The sequence below is a fragment of the Bombyx mandarina genome, chromosome 02 (genome assembly GCF_030267445.1).
Source record: "Bombyx mandarina strain Sakado chromosome 02, ASM3026744v2".
NCBI classification, from domain to species: Eukaryota; Metazoa; Arthropoda; class Insecta; order Lepidoptera; family Bombycidae; genus Bombyx; species Bombyx mandarina.
Window position 1 is genome coordinate 568,001 of NC_143209.1, and position 22,815 is coordinate 590,815.

General features: G+C 41.5%; 1 protein-coding gene across 2 annotated transcripts in view; it reads left to right on the forward strand.

The window, feature by feature from the left end:
* The first annotated feature begins 71 nt into the window (after positions 1 to 71).
* atos (atos homolog atossa) overlaps positions 72 to 22,815 on the forward strand; it is a 51,557-nt gene continuing 28,813 nt past the window's right edge. Inside the window, exon 1 of one of the 2 annotated variants that reach the window (XM_028186994.2) lies at positions 72 to 213. In XM_028186994.2, coding sequence (XP_028042795.2) covers positions 199 to 213 — 15 coding nt within the window. In that variant the 5' untranslated portion in view covers positions 72 to 198. Of the gene's footprint in view, positions 214 to 18,810; positions 18,925 to 22,815 lie in introns of those variants that run through there. The other variant, XM_089732790.1, reaches the window with a different exon arrangement.

Consider the following 22,815-nt stretch of genomic DNA (forward strand, 5'->3'; position numbering starts at 1 on the left):
ATTTTAGTAATTTGACTGATCGGGCTGTGTAAGCTCGTCCGCGCGACCCCAAAAAAACGCTGAAATATAATTTGGACAGCGTTTCCGCGTCCGTACTGCTGTCAAAAAGTATAATAATGTATTTTAAGAGAAAAAGAAACTATTACCGAAGTGTTATATTATAGCCCAGGTGTTTTATTTAGGAGTTTGACGAGTTGTATGCCGTTCGTAAAGGTGAGTAAAGTTGGTCATCTAACATATGTTTAGTTATACGTGTGTATTGCGCATTTGTGTTACAATCAAAGTTCGTATTTCCGTCACAATAATTATCACAACAGCCTGCGTGAAATATTAACGTTACTTGTAACATTATAAACTTTTAAACACAGCCATATTTTTGTCGAAGAGAAAGTGGTCGGAGTGTCATCATAATTAGTTAAAAAATGAAAAATCAGCTGTTGATTAGTTTTTTTTGCATCGACAAAGGCAAAGGAACTTTCAATGTGCGGCCAAGTTCCTTTTTTCGTTTTCCAATGAATAACGGCATCCGAATACAGGAATGGACAGGTCTATAGGGCTGCGCCATGACGTTGTCGATTAAATAAAAGTTCGATTATTTCTTATTTTTGTTTCATTTGTTTTTGATAATTATTAATTACACATTTAGTATTCCTTTTTTATTGTTACATGTTTTTACGAATATGTAATGTTAACAATGCTAATGTAATTAAGGTACATATGAAATGAATACGGAAGCAAAATTAAGAATACAATCGTGTTTACAACACACCAGAATAGTGTCAAAATTTACGATAAGCTAATATTTTTAAACAATCATAATTTTCCGTAAAGATGGTGATTTAAAATTGACAGTTGAGGCTTAGAGATTTCACTGTTGCTATTACTGTTACCCATAGATAGTTTAAGTGAGCTTCGCTGTCTATATTGACGCAAAAGACCGTACTGTCAACTGCCTTGATAAAATGGCTCCAAACTCTTCAAACAACGATATCAGGAATAGACATGACGGCACTCACCCGTGCAGTAACATACCCTACATCTGATATTTAAGAGTATCAGGGATTTAAGGAGTAAACCAAGCTCTTAGAGTACTTGTGAATTAAAAACAGTAGTCTTGCTCGGGATCTATAGCAGTGATACTGGCAATTGCCCACTGAGTTTCTCGCCGGATTTTCTCAGTGGGTCGCGATTCCGATCCGGTGGTAGATTCTGCGAAGCCCAGCTCTTGTCAGCTATGGCCAGTGTTAGCAACACTCCGGTTTGAGCCCCGTGATCTCACCTACATGTTAGGGCGAAGCTAAAATAGGCTATCAGCATAGGTAGGGAAAAAGAAGATGCTGGTGTATACGATAGCATCGCCTGGTGACGTATTACGAGTGGCATCGTTAGTTTGTGGATGCCTCGGTCGCGAAGGACCTCTATGGAGCGTTTCCGGTCCACTTTGGAGCAACCGTGAAGCTAGTCTGTCGCAAAGCAATCTTTTATTGCGTTACCATTGGTAGGGGTAATTGTGAGCACCGGTAGGTACCACCATAGTCTGCCAATGAGTCACTTGGTAAACTGTAGTAAAGTAAATCGAATAGAGCTATCGATTTGTTATGATTTTGTTTTATTGCTTAGATCAGGGGTTCCCAAACTTATTTTGTCTACTGTCCACTTTGAGAATAAATTATTTTTTAGCGCCCCTATTTTTTCACCTACTTAAAAACCACTATGGCGAGAGCTCAGTACGTGTCTACGAGTCCTCCTAGATAAAATTACAAATCGCCTCCCAAGCCTCTACATAACGTCCCCTTTTTTTCTGGGTCTCTTACCGCCCCTCTTTAGGCCTGCAGCTCCCACAAGGGGGCGTTATCGCTCACTTTGGCAAAGGCTGGCTTAGATGGTTGAATGAGCTCACGGTCCAGTTATTGTTAAATGATTACCGAAGCCCCCTAGGCATCAACAACGCAAATGTCGCCGTCCACTTTGTGACAAGGTTCCTATAAATCTAAGTTTTAAAGTAAAATGGCTGCCCCGCCCTTCAAACTGAAAAGCATTACTGCGTCACGGCAGAAATAGGCAGGGCGGTGGTACATATGAATGCCCACCCCCACTTTCACTAAGTCAATTATAAGCTCTTCACTAATGTATTAATTTAGATGGATCTAATTTGTTCGTTTCATTGCCTTCCTAACCTTCAATCGAAGAATAGTATAGTTGCTCCAATTCTTTAATGTGTTGAACAAGTGTAATCCGTGTCGTCGGTGACGTCATCGACTGTAGACTCCCGGTCGCTCGCGTCTTATCACGTTGAAGAGAAAGAAAGAAGAAACTGGATTTGCGGAACCGGAATAGTTTCGATCTCATCTTTATCTTCTCGGGTGGGGTTGGATGGAGATTCCAATGGTCTGGTTACGAAACTGGTAGTATTGTGTCCACAAAGTCTGAGCGCAGTGCTGTATCGCATCTGGTGTAGTTCTCTATCTCTATTTAAACTGAGCGTTAGAAAAGGATGGTCCATCAAGCTCCCAACAGCCGGGTCAAGTGCAAAGCGTATTAGCGTCGGCGCGCGTCACATGTCTTGTTCGACGGACAACATGCGCCCCGTCCTTATTCGGTCGCGCCTCGTAACGTTATTGTTCTATAAAGTTTACATTGTTGCGGGGCTCGCATTTTCGTGCAATTAAAAGTTAATTGACAATTACAATTGTAACTAATTAATAATGAGATTCGAATGTAGCATACATACGTTTTTGACTGATTAATAAACTTGAATATTAACAAAGGGCACCGGGAAATGTAACAGCTATTTATTTATTGTTGTTTGTAAGTTGTAGCTGCTGTAGCGCACTGGAAACTGCGGCGTCACTACCTCGCGGCAGAAATAGGTTGGATAGATGCATCAGCTCCCAAAGCGCGTCTTACGGCCAGTAGAACTGAAACAGATGGGAGAGAATTAATGAAACCTCATCTATCGAAGTTTTTTTTATTCATTATGTGGGTGTTAAGTGGCTACTGAAGCTCATCCGCAACGTAAATGCGCCACCCACCTTGAGATATAAGTTCTAAGATCTCAGTATATGTGTAGTTATAACGGCTGCCCCACCCTTCAAACCGAAACGCATTACTGCTTCACGGCAGAAATAGGCAGGGTGGTGGTACCTACCCGCGCGGACTCACAAGAGCTCCTACCACCAGTAATTACGCAAATTATAATTGTGCCGGTTTGATTTTATGATTCGTAACATTTGGGAGAAACTGACATTGGCATTGTTTTGAACAACTGTATACTTGTAGGAAGAAAGGAACGCATGAAAAGAGTGTGGAACGGAGCGTTAAGGTGTGAGTGAGAGAGGAGAATACGGTAAGAAAGGGAAAAGATAATGACAGAGAAAACCAAGATGGCGAGGACGACTGAACGAGCAAGGCGTAAAAAAACGTGTCAGTTAATTTTTAACCGACTTCAAAAAAGGAGGAGGCTCTCAATTCGACTGTATGTTTTTTTTTTTATGTTTGTTACCTCATAACTTTTGACTGGGTGAATTGATTTTGCTGATTCTTTTTTTTTATTAGAAAGCTGACGCTGCCCTTGTGGTCCCATTTAAATTTAGTCCAGTTCTGATAATGGTATCCATCAGAAAACCATATAAGTCTTAAATTTGCATTAAGTACGTGCGCGACAAATAGATGAATAACTCAATGACTTAATATTACGCCGATCGATTTCGATGATTATTGTTTTTTTAGTGTATATTAATTTGTTTTGGAATATATAATATTATTTTCTTTTGAAGTCAGTTTTTGTTAAAGCATGTCTATTTATTAATTACTAGCTGACTCGGCAGACTTCGTAGTGCCTCAATCAATAAATAAAAGACCTAAGCTTTTGTATAAAATAAACTTAAAACAAACAAAATGAATCCGTCCGGAAAATTGTTATTTTTATTTAATTCCGAGCATTTTCATATTTATCTAGCTTTTAAACCTTCTCTGGAATTCCAGAAATAATTCATGACCAAAATTATCCGAATCGGTCCAGCCGTTCTCGAGTTTTAGCGAGACTAATGAACAGCAATTCATTTTTATATATAAATATTATATCAGAGAAGATTTTGGAAGAGAACAACTAAACTGCAACAGTGGAATAGTTTTATTTTATTCGCCGCGATCCCAATTCAACACACATTATAAACACTATTAATCAACTAGTCCTTTTGTTAGAGGGGCTCACAGCCCACCTGATGTTAAGTGGTTACCGGAGCCCATAGACATCTATCTACAACATAAATGCCGCCACCCATCTTGAGATAAGAGTTCTAAGGTCTCAGTACAATACAACGGCTGCCCCCTCTTCAAACCTAAACGCATTACTACCCCCCTTCAAACCTAAACGCATTACTGCCCCCTTCAAACCTAAACGCATTACTGCCCCCCTTCAAACCTAAACGCATTACTGCTTCACGGCAGAAATAGGCAGGGCGGTGGTATCTACCCGCGCGGACTCACAAGACCTCCAACCACCAGTAAACCGATTTAACAATTTCCGTTCAAACTAGTGTGCTTTATCGTTCATACATGAATGATTGAGTTTCAGAAATATTCTTTTAAACTATTATAACTGATATGGTTAAAGAAATAAAGTTAATTTTGTGTGACACACAAAAATCATGCACAACTTTTTTTTTTTTTTTTTTTATTATGTGCCTATCTGCGATCAGTCCTGGACTATGAGCAGATCCGTTGCGTGTGCCATCGCGTCGAAGAGGCTCCTCACCAGGAGACTCCTCATCAATCACCATCTGTCACCAACTCCCTGTATATCATGACGTTTCAGTCGTTTGATGTAACTGACTTTTGTCAACGCATTAGCTAGGGTATTTGGGTGGTTTTCCAGCCGAGTTCTGTACTTAGTCCCTGTCAACCTTATCTCTTCCTTAACAGTTCTCATGTTCATGGCTTCATGGATCTCAGTGTTTGTCACAAACCATGGTACGTTTGCTATGGTTCTTAAGATGCCATTCTGCATTCTTTGCATTATATTTAAACTGGAGTCGCATGCACTTCCCCACAGTTGTAATCCATACGTCCATATTGGCTTCAGGATCATTTTGTAGATTAGGAGCTTATTGTCAGTGGAAAGCTTCGAGTTACGTGCCATCAGCCAGTAAATGTTTTTGAACCGCATGTTTAGCTCATCTCGTTTTGATTGGATGTGTTTTTTCCATGTCAGTCTTTTGTCCAGGTGCATACCGAGGTATCTGACTGTATCACATTGTGGCAGGGTGATATCACACATTTTTACCGATGCGCAGCTTCCTTTCCTAAGCGTAAATGTTATGTGGACGGATTTTGTAGTATTAGCCTTTATTCGCCATTTCTGGAGCCATTCAGTCACTTTGTCAAGGTTGTTCTGCAAGGTAGCAGAGGCAACAGCTGGGTCCGTGCTGCTTGCAAGTAGTGCTGTGTCGTCCGCAAATGTAGCTGTGGTAACGCCTTGTGTTTCAGGAAGGTCAGCAGTATATATGGTGTACAAGACGGGTCCCAGCACAGTACCCTGTGGGACTCCCGCCATTATATCGTGAATATTTGATAGCTCTCCGTCTTCTCTCACCCGGAAAATTCTATCTATCAGGTATGATTTCATCAGTGGATAATAACTATGGGGTAGGAATGCCTTTATTTTGTATAGTAGGCCTTTATGCCACACCTTATCGAACGCAGCCTGGATGTCCAGAAACACGGCAGAGCAGTATTCTTTGTTTTCAAGGGATGATCGAATTTTTTCACAGACCCTATGCACTTGTTCTATGGTAGAGTGCTGTTGTCGAAAACCGAATTGATGTCTGGGTACAATTTTGTTTTCATTGAGTATGGGTAATATTCTACTCAAGAGAATCCTCTCAAACATCTTGGACAGCACAGGCAACAGGCTTATGGGTCTGTATGATGTGGGTTCTTCCGGGGGCTTTCCAGGCTTGTGAACCATTGTCACTATGGATACTTTCCATAATCTGGGAAAATGTTGCACTCTAAGCACACTATTGAAGAGAGTCACCAGGAAGACCAATGCCTTTTTGGGAAGCTCTGTGACAATTTCTTTGGTGATGAGGTCGAATCCAGGGGCTTTTTTATTTTGTAATTTAATTATGGTCCTTTTCAGCTCCTGTATCGTAACTGGCCTTGGTGGGGTGGAGAGTTGCAGGTCTTGCTGCAGTGTACTTTCAACTGCATTTTCAAACTCCACATTATTGCTATCATTCGGCTTGAAGATGTTGGCTAGATGTTTTCCAAACATGTTCGCTTTCTCTGTACTTGTCCTAGCCCATCCAGAAACAGTTTTAATGGGACATTTGTATTGTTGTGGTCTGACCAGTGCCTTTGTAAATTTCCAGAGTGAATGGTCCGTTGATTTTGTGGCCGTTAGGTTTTCCAGATTATTTTGTAGCGTGGCATTATTCACATCGTCTATTAGGGTTTTCAGTTCTCTAATAGCTCTGTTAAGTGCAGTCTTGTCGCTTTTGTTTCTAGTTTGATGCCATATTCTACGCAGTTTTCTTTTTTCTAAAATTTTGTGTTTTACTTCGAGAGGTACATTTCCAACCACTTGAGAATTTTTCCTTGGAATGGGTGTGTTAGTCCAGCAAGCCTTTTGGATGAGGTTAGTAATATATTGAGTTGCTTCATCTATTTCATCAGGTGTCTTCAACGATACTTTCAATTCGATATTGTTTTCAATATAATCTTTGAAGCCTTCCCAATCAGTGCGGTTGTTGTAGAGGGTATCAGGCTTGTCATAATGAATAATCGTCGTACTAATAGTTAAGAGAACAGGTGTGTGGTCAGAATTACTGTCTAGACAAGTCTCTGCCTTGAGATAATTTCTCGAGAGTCCCTTTACTATGAAGAAGTCTAATAAATCTGGTTTTTTATTTGTATCCGTAGGCCAGTAAGTTGGTTCTCCAGACGAGACAGTGCTGAGGCCGTTTTCTTCGAGACTTAGCTTTAGTTGTCTGCCTCTAGTTGTTGTTAGCCTTGAGCCCCAATATGTATTTTTGGCGTTCCAGTCTCCACCAGCCACAAATTTCCTCTCCAGCGTAGCGAAGTAATCTGTAAACTTTGTTGCGCTAATTGTATGTCTCGGTGGGCAGTATACCGCTGACAAATTCAATTGTCCACAGCGGGTTTCGACTGCAACCGTGGTAGCTTGGATATGGTTTGTCCTAAATTCTGGCAGCAGTTGATGTTTAATTGATTTTCTTATCACAACGGCTGTTCCCGCGTGGCCAGTTCCATCAGGATGATTAGTCACATAGATGTGGCATCCTTTGATGCTAATTTTGCTTTTACTTGTACAGTGAGCTTCAGAGACAAGTACAACATCAAGCTGGTTATTGTTCATCAACAGTTCCAATTCAGTCTTGCTCGAAGAAAGACCATTAATATTCCAGGTACCCACCCTCAGTGCGGTCATTTTGATATTCTTTCGACTAGAGTAGCTATGAGACTCATGAGAGTGCTCATCTGTTGTAGGATTAATTCGAATTTCTCCGATTGTTTGATGAGTAATTCTTCTAATTTGTTATTCACGCTAATTGTAGTAGTTGGCTGGGTTTCTTCCTTTTTAAGTACATCCGAGTAGAGAAGTTTTTCTTGTGTTTTTTCGAGAGGTTGTGGTCGAATGTCTATTGGGACAGTCCTGATTGTCACTTGTGTTTTAGTTCTGGAGGTCCGATTCCTAGCCATACGTCTGTTTAGAATTTCTTTGTAAACTTCACAACCTTTATAATTAGCCGGATGTGCGCCTTGGCAAAGGGCGCATTTTGCTGGTGTATTGCGGTCCTTCTTTGGGCAATCCGCGGTTTTATGCCCTTGGCCACACTTCACGCATCGGTATGGTCTCATGCAATAATTTTTAGAGTGACCATATTGCTGGCACCTTGACATTGTGGCAACGTGGTTCTTTTTTTTGGATCTTCGATTATAACTGACTGATGGTATATATATTTAATGTCTTTCACTGCTTCGTTGTTCGCTCCTGGTTCGATATTAATAAAGAAAGTGGAGGTTGGTTTTTTGTCTGGTCCAAACTTAGAGTTTATAATTTCACCTTGGACTTTGTTTCCCGTCTTTTCAATTTCTTCTTTGATTGCACTGTGTGGAGTTGTATGGTGCAGGTGTTTGATGACTATTCTATAGCAGCGTTGGTCTTTTAAGTTGAAAGTATGCCCTATAAGGCCTTTTTTCCGGACTAAGGTGATGACGTTTTTGTATATTTCTGTGTCCACGCAGACTACTCTCAGTTGATTTCTATTGACAATCTTTAATGTAAAACAGTCTTTGTCTACTGTAGATTCCAACAATTCCACGAGTTTGTTGACATCTTCTACTCCATATAATATTATAGGAGGTGGCTTACTAGGTCGTTTCTCCATTGGCTCCTTCGTGTGTTCTTTGGAATCAAGGGGTAATTCGCTAAATCTATTGCTAGTTGTGATTTTTTCTGGTGAGGGTGACTGTAGTTTTTGTCTTTTTCTCTTTTGGTTTCTAATTCCAGGGATCCTTTGCCAGTCTGGTGGTTTTGGTACAAAAGTATCAGAACTACTGTCTTCTAATGCTGTGGTAGTTTCTAGCGGGGGAGTATTTCCCAGTGACGAGCATCTAGTTCTTGTGAACAGACTAGGATGAAAGGCCTGTTGAATATATCGTTTTCCAGTAGCATTCACTGGTACGGGAGCCTGGTTACCCACTCCTGCACAGTCTTGCATGCACAACTAAAAGATTTATGAAAAGATATGTAGGTACAATAAGTCAATTTTTTTTTTTTTTTTAACACGCCACCTTATCTAGTCCCGTAATAATTTCGTAAAGAACTTGTGTTACAGGTACCGGATAACGGATATAAATGTAAGATTTTTATCATACCCATACATATATTTAATCTACCTCCATAACCCTGGAAAAGACATTTATTTTTACCATACAAATATCTTCCCTTGGCGGGATTCGAACCCGCGACCCCCTTGTGTAGTGACCATGTCACTTACCACTACACCAGACGGCCGTTAAAATGTAAATGTAAATTTATGTATATACTTTTCATTTATCGCATTTCTTGATGGCATAGAACATGCAAACATAATTATGGGAGCTGCAATGATATTAGAATCGATGTTCTGTCCCGATTTTGCAATGCGTGATTTGCGGCCGAAAATCGTTAGGACAGTTTTGCGAACTAGTGCTGAGCCATAACGTCCTAAGTTTTATCGATAGTAGAGACGGCAACACGTCATTACGGAAATGATTCCGTTTTAGCAGCTTCGCGGGTCGTAATCAAGCTTACTTTCACTAGCCGTGGAACTGGCGATATTGTTTTTTTAGGAATTAGCTGTAGCTATGTAACGGAAGAAATACGTACAAAGCGTGTATCGTGCCAACGACATTTTCAAGATAATCTTACCCTAAATACTAGTACTAGCGGTACCCGTCCGCTTCGCTGGGCATTTAAAATTAACATTATTATTTCTCACCCCTACAAAGATTTTCTAAATTAACGCCCCCGCAACTGGTGTAGGGAGTCCAACACTCATATAAATATTAGCCTATTCATTAAGTACATGTATTTTCTACATGGATACCAAGTTTGAAGTCGATCGGATGAATGGTTCAGTACTTACAACGGAGCATCCGTAAAAACCACTGTACGATTTATATATTAGTATAGATAAGAGAAGCTGTAGAGTATCATCATTCACTCGTTGGAAGCTGTTCCCTTTCGTTGTTTTCAACGAAGAAATACTCCTTCAGTTTCGGGATAGAGATCGAACCGGTGATAAAGTTTACCAAATCCACTGAGTTTCTCGCTGGATCTTCTCAGCGGGCTTCTGATTCGGTGGTAAATTCAGCGAAACACTGCTCTCGCTAGAGCTAGAAGTGTTCTGAGCCTGAGCCCTGTGAGCTCACTTATCCAATGAGGTGAAGCCACATTAGCCCCTCTAGGCTACTGGCAGATTAGGTTAAAAAAACAGATTACCATTTTTTATTTACGAGTTATTGAGTGTGGGGTTCAGCTAGCAGTGCCCAACGCCAAGACTATCCATATCTTGTTTTCGTCAAGTTCACAGCTGTACTTCAAAATGTTGAGGTTAACAAACTTTTTGAACGGTTCGATCCTGTTCGAAAAAGCTTCCCTCTGCACCGTGACGATGGAAATATCGTTATAACGTAAATAAAACTTCCTCTAAGCTTTCAGAGATGGCCTGTTAAATTTTGAAACTCAGCTTAGCGGACCATTGCCGGCTTATGTTTAGACGGTCCCGGAACACGTTATGTTTTGCGAGGTTAGTTTTTATCGCACGAAATTATTTCATCCTTTACCGGCGGAAGAGGTTCGTTAGCATGTGTTAGGCATGTCTGTAATTACAAAAATTGGTTACCCGTCTGCGGGATTCGAACATTGGCCCAGTCGCATCGCTCGATATGCGTACACCGGGCGTCTTAACTTTTAGGCCGCGATGACTGGCGAACAATTGATGCCAAACGTTCTTCCATCTGAAGGCAGTTGTTATTGTTCTCATTGCGTCGCATACGTGTTATAGGATATGATTCACTCGCGAATAGTTCATTAAGAATGACAAATAGCGCAAAACATTATTGTGTTTGCACAAACATAATTATTGATAAACAGGATGGGCATAATTAAGTATCGACGGCTCATAAGTGGCCACCGGTGACTGTCATTGTCATTAATCATGTCGAACAGACCGATAACAGCGGGCCGGTCGTAAACTACGGAACGGTAACGTTTCGCTTATTGCTATTAGTTTAAGTGAGCAGGAGAGTTCATGATTAAACTCTGTTAATATCAATATGCGGTCTTGGAATAAGTCGTGGCCTAAAGGATAAGACGTCCGGTGCATTCGTATGACGCGATGCACCGGTGTTCGAATCCCGCAGGCGGGTACCAATTTTTCTAATGAAATACGTACTCAACAAATGTTCACGATTGACTTCCACGGTGAAGGAATAACATCGTGTAATAAAAACCAAACCCGCAAAATTATAATTTGCGTAATCACTGATGGTAGGAACTCTTGGGAGTCCGCACGGGTAGGTACCACCACCCCGCCTATTTCCGCCGTGAAGCAGTAATGCGTTTCGGTTCGAAGGGTGGGGTAGCCGTTGTAACTATACTTGAGACTTTAGAACTTATATCTCAAGGTGGGTGGCGCATTTACGTTGTAGATGTCTATGGGCTCCAGTAACCACTTGACATCAGGTGGGCTGGGAGCTCGTCCATCCATCTAAGCAATAAAAAAAAAAAGCTCATGAGCACCACAACTTGGCGGCCAGTTTCGCGTGTCCTAACACAAAATAAGCGGATTTTCGTCAATAACATTAAATAAACATACGGAAAATAGTCAGGGGGAACCAGAGACTGATCAACATATATACGTTTGAATATATACATATTGCTCACTGAACAAACAAAAGTGTTCGCCGCATGAATTTTTGCCGATAGTGGGAATTGAATTCACGACCATCGCTCTTGTAGTGGGGTAATTCGCCAAGTAATTCGCCATCGGGTCAGTCGATGAACATCCCTTACATGTGAGTTTATAATTATCGTGAAATAGCGGGGGGTCTGAGGATGTCTTCGTTGCCTATGTTCTAACTACTTCGTCTTCTTCTTTGTCTCCACCTTATCACACTTGTGGGGTCGGCACAGCTAATTTTTCTATTCCATTTTCTTCTATCAGCCGTCATCACTCACTACTCTACCTAGCACTGCCATTTCCATACATCTCCTAGTCCATCTCCTCTCTACGCATTACCTGTCCATACCCTTTGACCAAAACCTGGAGGTACCATTATCAAAGGATCCCCTGACAAAGGCGTATGCAATTTTACCGTTACTATTGAAGCGGGTCATGCTTCGCTGGCTCTGTCGCTAAGTGTATGAAGAACATAGATCCCTTGAAGCTACTCGCGATCCACCTATTGTTCGTTAATTGTACAGGAAACTTCCTTATAGTGCCAATAGCAACAGTACAATCAGAATGGGATGAAAGGGTTAGAAAATCGTAGAGGACAAATGTAAAACCCTTTCGCCTTTCAGGCGTAATTACTTAAGAAGAATCATCGATATACAGAAGCAAGTTTGTAGGATTATGTGTTTCTAATATTGATTTCTTTACTGGTGGTAGGACCTCTTGTTAGTCCGCACGGGTAGGTACCACCGCCCTGCCTATATCGTTTCGTCGAAGCAGTAATGCGTTTCGGTTTGAAGGGTGGGTTCGTCATTGTAACTATACCGAGACCTTACTGACTGATCAACTGATGTCTCAAGGTGTGTGGCGCATTTACGTCGTGGGTGTCTATGGGCTCCAGTAACCACTTAACACCAGTTGGGCTGTGAGATCGTCCACACATCTAAGCAATAAAAAAAATTAGACGTGTTTTTTTTAGCTTTCAAACTACATATATTATGTACATATGCATGTATTTGTTTTACCCCGTTAGAAGTGAGATTTTCAATAATCACTCCTTGGTGGATGTTTTTTTTTTGCACTTGTAGGCAGACGAGCATAAGGCCCACCTGATGGTGAGTAGTTATCGTCGCCCATGGACTTCAGCAATGCCAGAGGCAGAGCCAAGCCTCCGCCTACCGCTTAATACTCTCCACAAGCCTCGTTTGAAGAAGGACATAATATTATAGCGCTCGGGAAACACCGTGGAGGGGAACTCATTCCATAGCTGGAGGGTACGTGGCAAAAAATACCTCTGGAAACGCACTGTGGATGACAGCAGTGGCTCCAGGTAGTATGGATGAACTCTACTCCGGTGGCGGGCGGTGCGATGGTAAAAACGAGATGATGATATCATTTCGTTTGCTATATGTGTACATAAAAAGCATAAACTGCAATAAAATTCATGTTTGTAGATACAGCGGCTCAGTTTCAAAGTTGGTGAATCACTCAATCGGTACAAGTAATTATAGTATATAACGTTGGCACAAGATTGGCTTCGTACATAATGAAACTGGTAATATCCCGTAAGATTAATAATTATCGATACGTTAACCTTTTTTCGATAAAGATGCCCGCGTCACTAGTGCTGCTGTAAGGTCTTTGACCTCGTGCTGTTGTCATGGTTTTTTTTTTAATTTAATTTTTTTATTCGTCGCGTATGATCTTCGATTGTGCTTTTCCGTCTTATTTTTAATTATTCCGGAGGTAAGAATAATTTGCGGACATTACATTTCCGTCCGTTCCGACGGCCATCGCTGGTCTAATGCAACAACATAGGATTTGACTATGTCACGGAAATCCCTTTGTTTGTTTATATAGTTAAGTGTAGTTAACAATATCGTTTGAAGTTATCGAAACTAAGTATCTCCCGGTCACCGTTCTCGCCAAACCCGTCACTTGCGACGATGGGCTCGACGATCGAATTAACCCTCATACACAGCCCAATGAGTTTCTCGCCGGATCTTCTCAGTGGGTCGCGTTTCCGATCCGGTGGTAGCCAGTGTTAGCAACACTCCGGCTTGAGCCGCGTGAGCTCACCTACATGTTATGGCGAAGCTGAAATAGCCTCTCAAGGCTATTAGCATAGGTAGAGAAAAAAAAAGTATCTATTCTTAGTCTTCTTCTCTAGTTTTCGCCCATCCATTCTAGCCAAGCGGCAAGTCTTCTGGACCAGTTGCGAATCTTCCATCCCGAAAAAGGAATCTCTGGGTCTATGAAGCGATTGTGCCTTTAATGTATGTTCTGCGTGGTGTCATCGAACATGATATATCTGATATGGTCCTGGATCATATCAGATATCTACTCCCTGAAACCTTTGTGCTCATTCGCGATATGTTTTCTGCCCCTTCTTCATCAATATTGCATACCGGCCGTACATAGGTGAAAGGCTATTTGGTTTAAGCGACATTTCACTTAATACGCGACAATTTTCTTTGTTATTATGGATCCATTTTATTTCGTACTACTAGCTTTTGCCTTTGCTTTTGCTTTTGTTAGCATAAAAAACGTTATAGTGAGCCAACCTTAACATATAGACATATGCTGTCCCGGACTTTTTTTAGATCTTTTAAAGGGGAATAATTCTGTCAAACATTATTTTAGCGAAAATTTAACCGTTTCCGCAGCGCACGCAGCGGAAGCTCTCAAAAGGAAAAAACAACCCCGATTTTGAAACATTCTCTATTAGTGCTCCGCTTGCATTGGTCTTAGCGTGATGTTATATAGCCTATAGCCTTCCTCGATAAATGCGCTATCTAACACTGAAATAATTTTTCAAATCGGACCAGTAGTTCCTGAGATTAGCGCGTTCAAACAAACAAGCTCTTCAGCTTTATAATATTAGTATAGATTAGTATCAACAATTCGATTTTTTTAATTGAACTTCAATTAAGTTTACTCCATTCAAATTGCTGTAATTTGATTATGTTTTTTTCTTCCAAATTTTAATCTTTAAATGGCTCTCCTGTATAATTGCAAAAATGTCCCTTAAAACACCTCTCATCCCTCGGTATAAGGTCAAAAACCAGGACCTGTAACTACTTCTGACAACAAGCAGGCTGTTGGTACTTACCCGTGAACCCTCACAATAAGAGACCGCAATATTTAGTTAAAACATTCAAAGATACCTCACCCTTATACGGGTCGCATGAATAATGCAGTTTGAATTTTGAGATTGTCAATTTGAAAATATAAAATCGTGTCCCGATATGGCGTGCCCCTAAAAACAAAGGCATGGGACACATGAGCTCATAAGGATATAGGATATATGGTCCGGTAACCACTTAATGTCAGGTGCTTGGTCAAATCGTTCTACCATGTAGTGTAATATAAGAATCCGCCTTTGTCTAACCTTTGTCCGGCATTCCACAAAATAAGTTTCCGGCGACATCTTTTTGACCAAACCACCTATCAACCAACCAGTGACCAACTGTGTTATCAACTTTTGTGAATGCTGAATGGTTTATTTTCCTACCTACTGCTAGGGACAGGTTCTAATAGTTTCACTGAAAGTGTAGAGAGTTCGCAGTGTTCATCCTAGAAGACTTTGGTAACATCTGCCCTAACAAGAGCAGTGCTTCGCTGTATCTACCACCAGATCGGAATCGTAATGTAGACAAATTCTAATGTCTCAATTCCGAGTGTAAGTGGAAGGGTGTGGGTGCTAACATCCGGATTTTCTCCTACACATAATGCGTTACTGGTGGTAGGACCTCTTATGAGTCCGCACGGGTAGGTCCCACCAGCCTACCTATTTCTGCCGTGAAGCAATAATGCGTTTCGGTTTGAAGGGTGGGGCGTTGTAACTGCGCTGAGACCCTAGAACTTATGTCTCAAGGTTGGTGGCGCATTTACGTTGTAGATGTCTATGGGCTCCAGTAACCACTTAACACCAGGTGGGCTGTGAGCTCTTCCACAAATCGAAGCAATAAAAAATAAAACCACCTGCCAACTATACCACGACATCTACTGCGGATTATGATATCCTGGTAATGTCGTCTTGGAAATTCTCATTTGAAATTTCTAAGTGAGGCTATTATGAGTGCTCATGATTACTCATGAACACGGATGTGATAGTTTTGAAAGGGCAGACTCGTGCTCTCGTCGTATTTTTAATATTTTAAGGACGCGCCGATCTGAAAGTGCATTGTACTCCGCGTCAACAATTTCCAAGGTTGGTTCACATGTAAGGATAAGTTGGACTTTTTAAATTATTATTTTATTATACGTTCGAGTGAAAGAGTTCACCACTCACCTGTGCGATGCAGTTACAGGAGTCCTTGGGCTACATAACGCGAATCGCGATGTTTTATGTTCAGACACGATATAAAAATCTCAGTTGTATTGTGTGGTCTGACTTTGAACATGTACTACCACAATTACACTAAATTTCAAATTATTTATCGCGTTTTAGTCCAAAGCCTGTTACTTGCTTGTTCTGAGCCCTTGTTCTTGTCTTGAAGTAAACGATTCAAAAGACACAGATCCTCAAAATAATATCACATCAAATTCATCGAATTTAGCGGAATAAATGTTTTCGTTGTCGGGTCGTATGCCAAAACACATCGATATCAATTTAATTCGCTCTGGCCCGTGTGAACGCACTTTAAGAGTCTTTGGTCGAAAGTTTAATGCACCCTTAACGTGTCTCGAGTGTTTTATATAGATCGGTTTCAGGCACGTGAGTTCGATAGACTTCTCGCCTTCTTATGTGATCCTGGTACCTTAATATTCATAACTTGGTCGTCTAACGTTAAGGCAGCGTCGGTGGTATACGAGTAAGACGACCTGTGTGTTCACGTCGTGTGATGAGACTAATTGTATTTTTTTTGTTTTTTTTTTATTGCTTATATGAATGAACGAACACACAGCCCACCTGGTGTTAAGTGGTTACTGGAGCCCATAGACTATTACAACGTAAATGCGCCACCCACCTTTTGAGATATAAGTTCTGAGATCTCAGTATAGTTACAACGGCTGCCTACCCTTCAAACCGAAACGCATTACTGCTACACGGCAGAAATAGGCAGGGCGGTGGTGCCTACCCGCGCGGTCTCACAAGATGTCCTACCACAAGTAAAAAAGCCCAATTATGGAAGGAACAAGGTCCTTTTTTTCGGGACTTGGGGCCGAATCTTTTACTAGATCCTCACGCCTAGGGTACTGAATGGTCAGCGGATATTAGGAGCTCTCCTGCACTCTCCCAAGCTTCCAATCCTCCCGAGGCGAGAACCCTGGTGGGGTATTCAGGAATTAATTCGCGAAATCAACGGTCGTCGCATCCGGTGCATTGAAACTTGCCCTAAATACGTCATTACGGATCCTCCCGATCCACTAACGGTGCTTTAAGGTACCTCAAGCACCGGTCATCGTCCTCGCCGAACCTGTCGCTTGCGACGAAGGGCTCGACGAGCGAATTAACCCATAGACGCAGTTCACTGAGTTTCTCGCCGGATCTTCTCAGTGGGTCACATTTCCGATCCGGTGGTAGATTCTGCGAAGTACGGCTCTTGCTAGGGTTCGTGTTAGCAACACTCCCGGCTTGAGCCCCGTGAGCTCACCTACACGTCAAAGAGAAGCTGAAATAGAATCTCAAGGCTATCAGCAAAGACAAAAAAAATTGAAACTGTAGTGTCTGAGAATGAATAGCTTAATATCACGTAGGTCGTCGACGTGTCTTCCTATTACAGCCAAAAACACCAAACAATCATCTAAACATAACCACCTTGTTATATTTATGTATAGATGATACCGATTTAGTTCAACTCAGTGTTTGACCTTGGCTTTTTTTTTCTCAAAGTATGTTGGCACTCCTTGTATTTCGCCTACACGGTTTTTTTGTGTATACCTCCCAAAAAAGCCGTCACGCGTTCAGGTGTGAAGTACACTTGTAATTACAAAAACTAGTGGTCGCCCTATGGTCGAAATTCGACCATAATTATTAATTGAAATTATAAGTTTTAACATTATTACGGTTCTATTCTCAAATACTATACTTCTATAATCACAGGTTTCGCCAAGGCTACACTATAGATATATAATATTAATCTATTCTCAATATGACGACAGACTTTAACAATAAATAAAAGAGTAATATGCGTGTGTGTCAAATACAGTCATGGTAGTGTGTGTAATGTTTTGTTTTTAATTGATTTAATGAATTTTTTATGCATAGTTAAAAAACAAATTAAGATTCTGCCCTCTTCTAAATTCTCGATAAGTGTGAGAAATTTCATACTCCTCCTCGTGCAATTTTCGTAAAAAGGGGTACAACGTTTTTGCTTCACTTATTAATGTATAGATAATATTACCGGGACGCCAAAGGTTAAAAAACCTCTTGTGATTCCGCGCGGGTAGGTACCACCGCCCTGCCTATTTCTGCCGTGAAGCAGTAATGCGTTTCGGTTTGAAGGGTGGGGCAGCCGCTGTAACTATACTTGAAACCTTAGAACTTATATCTCAAGGTGGGTGGCGCATTTACGTTGTAGATGTCTATGGGCTCCAGTAACTACTTTACACGAGGTGGGCTGTGAGCTCGTCCACCAATCTAAGCAATAAAAAAAGCACAATTTATGTACGTGAACAATGACGTCATAATTCAACAGTGCTTTCTTTTTTCTGGTGTAAAACTTACAAAGCTTATGCGCTTCTGTATGTATAGTCATTTTTGAACGTAATGATTGCTAGCTTCTTTGTGATGAAAATTAAAAGGCTATACGCATGGTTTTTTTTTCTTTCGCTACAATCTACTTACTCTGTTCATCGTGTTTTGCCATCAAGGTTGTAAAGTTCCGTGTAAGTACTTCGACGAATGATTGTTTTTTTCTTTGAAAATTACACAAATAATACTGGGGTCAATGCAAACTGGCTGTATATTCGGTAAGGACTCCTTCCTTGTTTTTAGAAGGACATTTCCATTGCGTTGACGATCGACTCTCTGGGCAAAAATCCTCGAAAGCTCAAGACTAAAAGGTCAATAGCATAATAATATAATTGGAACTGATATCTTTTCTGAATCTATAATGCAAGCTATGTTGAAAGATTTCGAAAGAGACCGAAATTGAAGTTTTTAAAATATTGCTAATTGGACTAGCATAAATGACGTATTTAAAAAAAATTATAGTCGATTCTATAGTTATATCTTAAAATGTCATGAACTTTCGTCCTTGCGATACGTGAGAACAAAAGATAAAAGCAATGCACCGCCGGCTCCCCACCCCCCGTCTAGACGGCAGGTAGGTAGGCGACGTCCACCTGTTGCTTGTACCACGTTGCGCGGGTCACTTCAATCGCGAACGCGGAAGCGAAAGCACGTCAATCGCGGTCATTCTTGTACTTTTTTTTTTACTTTTTATACAAATTTTCTGTGATGTATTTTAAGTTTAATCAGTGATGATGTTCTGTTTTTTTGGAGCTAGTAAGTGTTTATAGATTTATATTTAAATTGACTTTTCCTATGCATTGCCAAGTCTAGACTTGTGAACTAGTTCACGGTTGATCTGGTCTTCGTTGCTTACTGGAGCCCACATATATAGATAGTATAGCAGCTGTCCTTCAAACCGAAATGCAGTACTGCGAAGCAGGCATCCTGGCACTACCCACCCGCGCGGATCTGTATGCTCTGCCGTCAGTAATTACAAGATTCAGGGTCTGATTTTTATTAAACAATCACCTTCACCGTAGAAGTCACTCGTGAGCATTTGTTAAGTACGTAATAGATACATTAGAAGGATTGATACGTGCCCTCGGGATTTGAATGCCGGCGTAGTCGCATCGTGCAATGATTATACTGTTCAATATTACTCAGGTTATTATATTTTTTAATTTTACATTATGATCATTAATTTTTATTTCGTGTTTTATTTTTTTATTTTTTTCCCTACTTATGCTGATAGGCTTGAGAGGCTATTTCAGCTTCACCCTAACGTGTGTAGGTGAGCTCACGGGGCTCAAACCGGAGAGTTGCTAACACTGACTCTAGCAAGAGCAGTGCTTCGCAGAATCTACCACCGCATCGGAAACGCGACCCACTGAGAAGATCCGGCGAGAAACTCAGTGGGCTGTGTCTAGGGCTTAATTCGCTCGTCGAGCCCTTCGTCGCAAGCGACGGGTTCGACGAGGACGGTGACCGGTGCTTGTGATGCCTAAAAGCACCGTTAATGGATCGGGAGGATCCGTAATGACGTGCTTTGGGCGACGTCGACTGTTTACCGTTCGACCCGCGTTTTATAATGAATCTATTTGCTATGGGAAAACAATTCGCTTCGTAGCGCCTTGCAATGGTTGATAATAAATATTGTTTAAAACATTTAATTATCGTTTTCTAAGGATTTCGATTAGTTTTTTTTTTATTTAAAGATTACTCTTGGCCCGAAGGACTTTCCAATTTCACCAGGACAAGTGGGCAAGCAAATGTTCAGCCAGGAGGTGTGGGATTTGCTAACAACTGCCCGAGCGCCTCCGAAGGAGACCTAACAACTCAAGAGCAATTGCTTCGCGAATGAATCTACTATCGGATCGGAATCGCGACCCGCTGAGAAGATCCGGCGAGAAACTCAGCGGGCTGATGTATGGGTTAGGTTGCACGTCAATCTCTTTGTCGAGTTCGAAGAGTACGGTTACCGGGGTCCCTAAGCCTACTCCTAGTGTTAGAGCTGAAGGCGTCTAATGCAAAGGTTATTGGATCTGATGGATCCGTAAGGACGTGTCTAGGGCGTCGACGGTGACTGGCTCCTGCATGATCAGGATTCGGGGAGTAGTCAGCGGCGGCAACGATAAAGCGATTATCGTGACGCATCGTTTTATCGAAGTACCGTTCCGACGCTGACTTCATGTATTTCCGGATTGATTCGAGGCCCAGGTCATCGTGTAGGTCGACGTTCCTCACGAACCACGGAGCCCCGACGGCTAACCTGCAAAAGCGGGATTTTAGGGATTGGAGGGTGTCTATGTGTGTGCGGGCCGCGTGAGCGAACACCACACTCGCGTAAGTCATGACGGGCCTTATGCAAGTTTTGTAAAGTCGATTAGATATTTTCATGAATGGCCTTAGAGTGGAGTGGAGTGGATCCCTCAAATACCAGCTACTTCCATTAAATCCTATAGTGACGAGGTTCGTTTGGACCGTTGATTATCCAGTTCTCATTTGGAACTTCTAGGTCTACACGGGGGTGGCTTCGGTTATCTTTGCTTTTCATACTGTATCCAGTAGGTAATCCCGAGCAGAGTATATCCATACCGTGTGTAGTCACTGCGTTCACGAACGTTTTTATTTTTATTTTTTATTGCTTAGATAGGTTGACGAGCTCACAGCCCACCTGGTGTTAAGTGGTTACTGGAGCCCATAGACATCTACAACGTAAATGCGCCACCCACCTTGAGATAAAGTTCTAAGGTCTCAGTATAGTTACAACGGCTGCCCCACCCTTAAACCGAAACGCATTACTGTTTCCCGGCAAAAATAGTCGGGGTGATGGTACCTACCCGCGCGGACTCACAAGAGATCCTACCACTAGTAAAATAATCCAATAATCCTTTTAGCCTTCTTTATCCGGCTCTGTGAACTACCCTTCAAGGTGTTTTCCGAGTGCCATAACACGTCCTTTTCCAAACGAGGTTTGAGAAGAGTCCTCAGCAGCAGACAGCGACTTGACTGTACCTTTCACATTGCCGGTGTCCATGATCGACGGTAACTCCTATCAGGAAGACCATATACTAGTGTGCCAACAACGGCAATACAAAAAATGCCCTATATGTAAGTCATATGTCAGTCTATACTAACGACTTGCACAGTTTAGGCCAGTCTTTTAATGCACTGGCAACATAGTGTTTTTTTTTAAATACACTTAAACGGTTTATTGCAACTTTTATCACAACGTTCGCTACCTTCTCAGACACAGCCAATGGAGTATCCGCGATAAAAACTTTTAATTTAATGGTTTTTATTTGTATAGAGAAATTGTTGTTGGAAGGATTATCCACAAGAGTTGTCCCGAGTTCTTTGTCTACCAGGATTAAGATATAACTGGGTAGCTACCGGCGTCCCCATGACCCCTGGATTCTCACTGACATTTCTTTCCTATCTAATGAGTGGTATCCCAAGCTAGCTATTCTACTTACGCTTGGACTGTCAGGTGAGCTCACGGTCTCAATCATTTGCTAACATTGGGCCTAGCAAGAGCAATGGTTCGCTGAGTCTATCACCGGAACGGAATCGCGACCCACTGAGAACATCCGGTGAGAACTTCAGTGGGTTGTGTGCTGCTAAACCTATTATTGTTTGATTTAAAATGCAAAGAGTACGTCTGTTGACTTTCGGAACAATTGAGCGGTTCACGTCGACCTTCCAGAAACATCTGTTACAATATTGCAGGGCGATGTTGTGTTTGCGATTTAAATGCTAACTGTTCTACTTATTTTGGTGGCACACAGCAGTGTTTTGCGCTGGATAAGATGCGATGACCTCCCGCTTTCTAGTTTTCTTTCTGGTCTTTTATATTTGAGCCACTTTTGCGCTGAGAGCCTCATTTATAGTTAGATTTTTTCTCCTGTCACCGTCCTCGTACTGGACTCTTCTCTTACTGGTGGTAGGATCTCTTGTGAGTCCGCGCGGGTGGGTACCACCGCCCTGCCTATTTCTGCCGTGAAGCAGTAATGCGTTTCGGTTTAAAGGCCGGGGCAGCCGTTGTAACTATACTGAGACCTTAGAACTTATATCTCAAGGTGGGTGGCGCATTTACGTTGTGGATGTCTATGGGCTCCAGTAACCACTTAACACCAGTGGGCTGTGAGCTCGTCCACCCATCTAAACAATAAAAAAAAAATCGTCGAACCCGACGCTTGCGACTAAGGGCTCGATGAGTGAATTAACTCATAGGAGGCGAGTTTTGAATTTGACTGTGTTTCTCGCCAGATCTGCTCTTGCTAGGGCTAGTGTTAGCAAATTTTCTCAGGTTGAGCCCGTGACCTCACCTACCCGTCCGGATCTAACTGAAATAACCTGTTAGGCTAGCAGCGAATAGGTAGGGAAATAAAAAAAAAACTTTGTCATGCACTCTGTGTCATAAACTCTCATTGTAAGAGCAGATGTAACCTTAATTTACCTCGCCCGGGACACGAGGCGAAATTTAAAAACAGACCTATATACATTTGGCTGGCTACTGACAATTTTATATTTAAACGAATATAAAAATCTAGATTTTTTTTATAGTTGCTGAACAAAAAAACTTAAAAATAAAAACAAAGTATTTGATTAAAACTCTTATTCGATGATATTTTTAAATGAAATATTAACTATTCAAAACGTTAG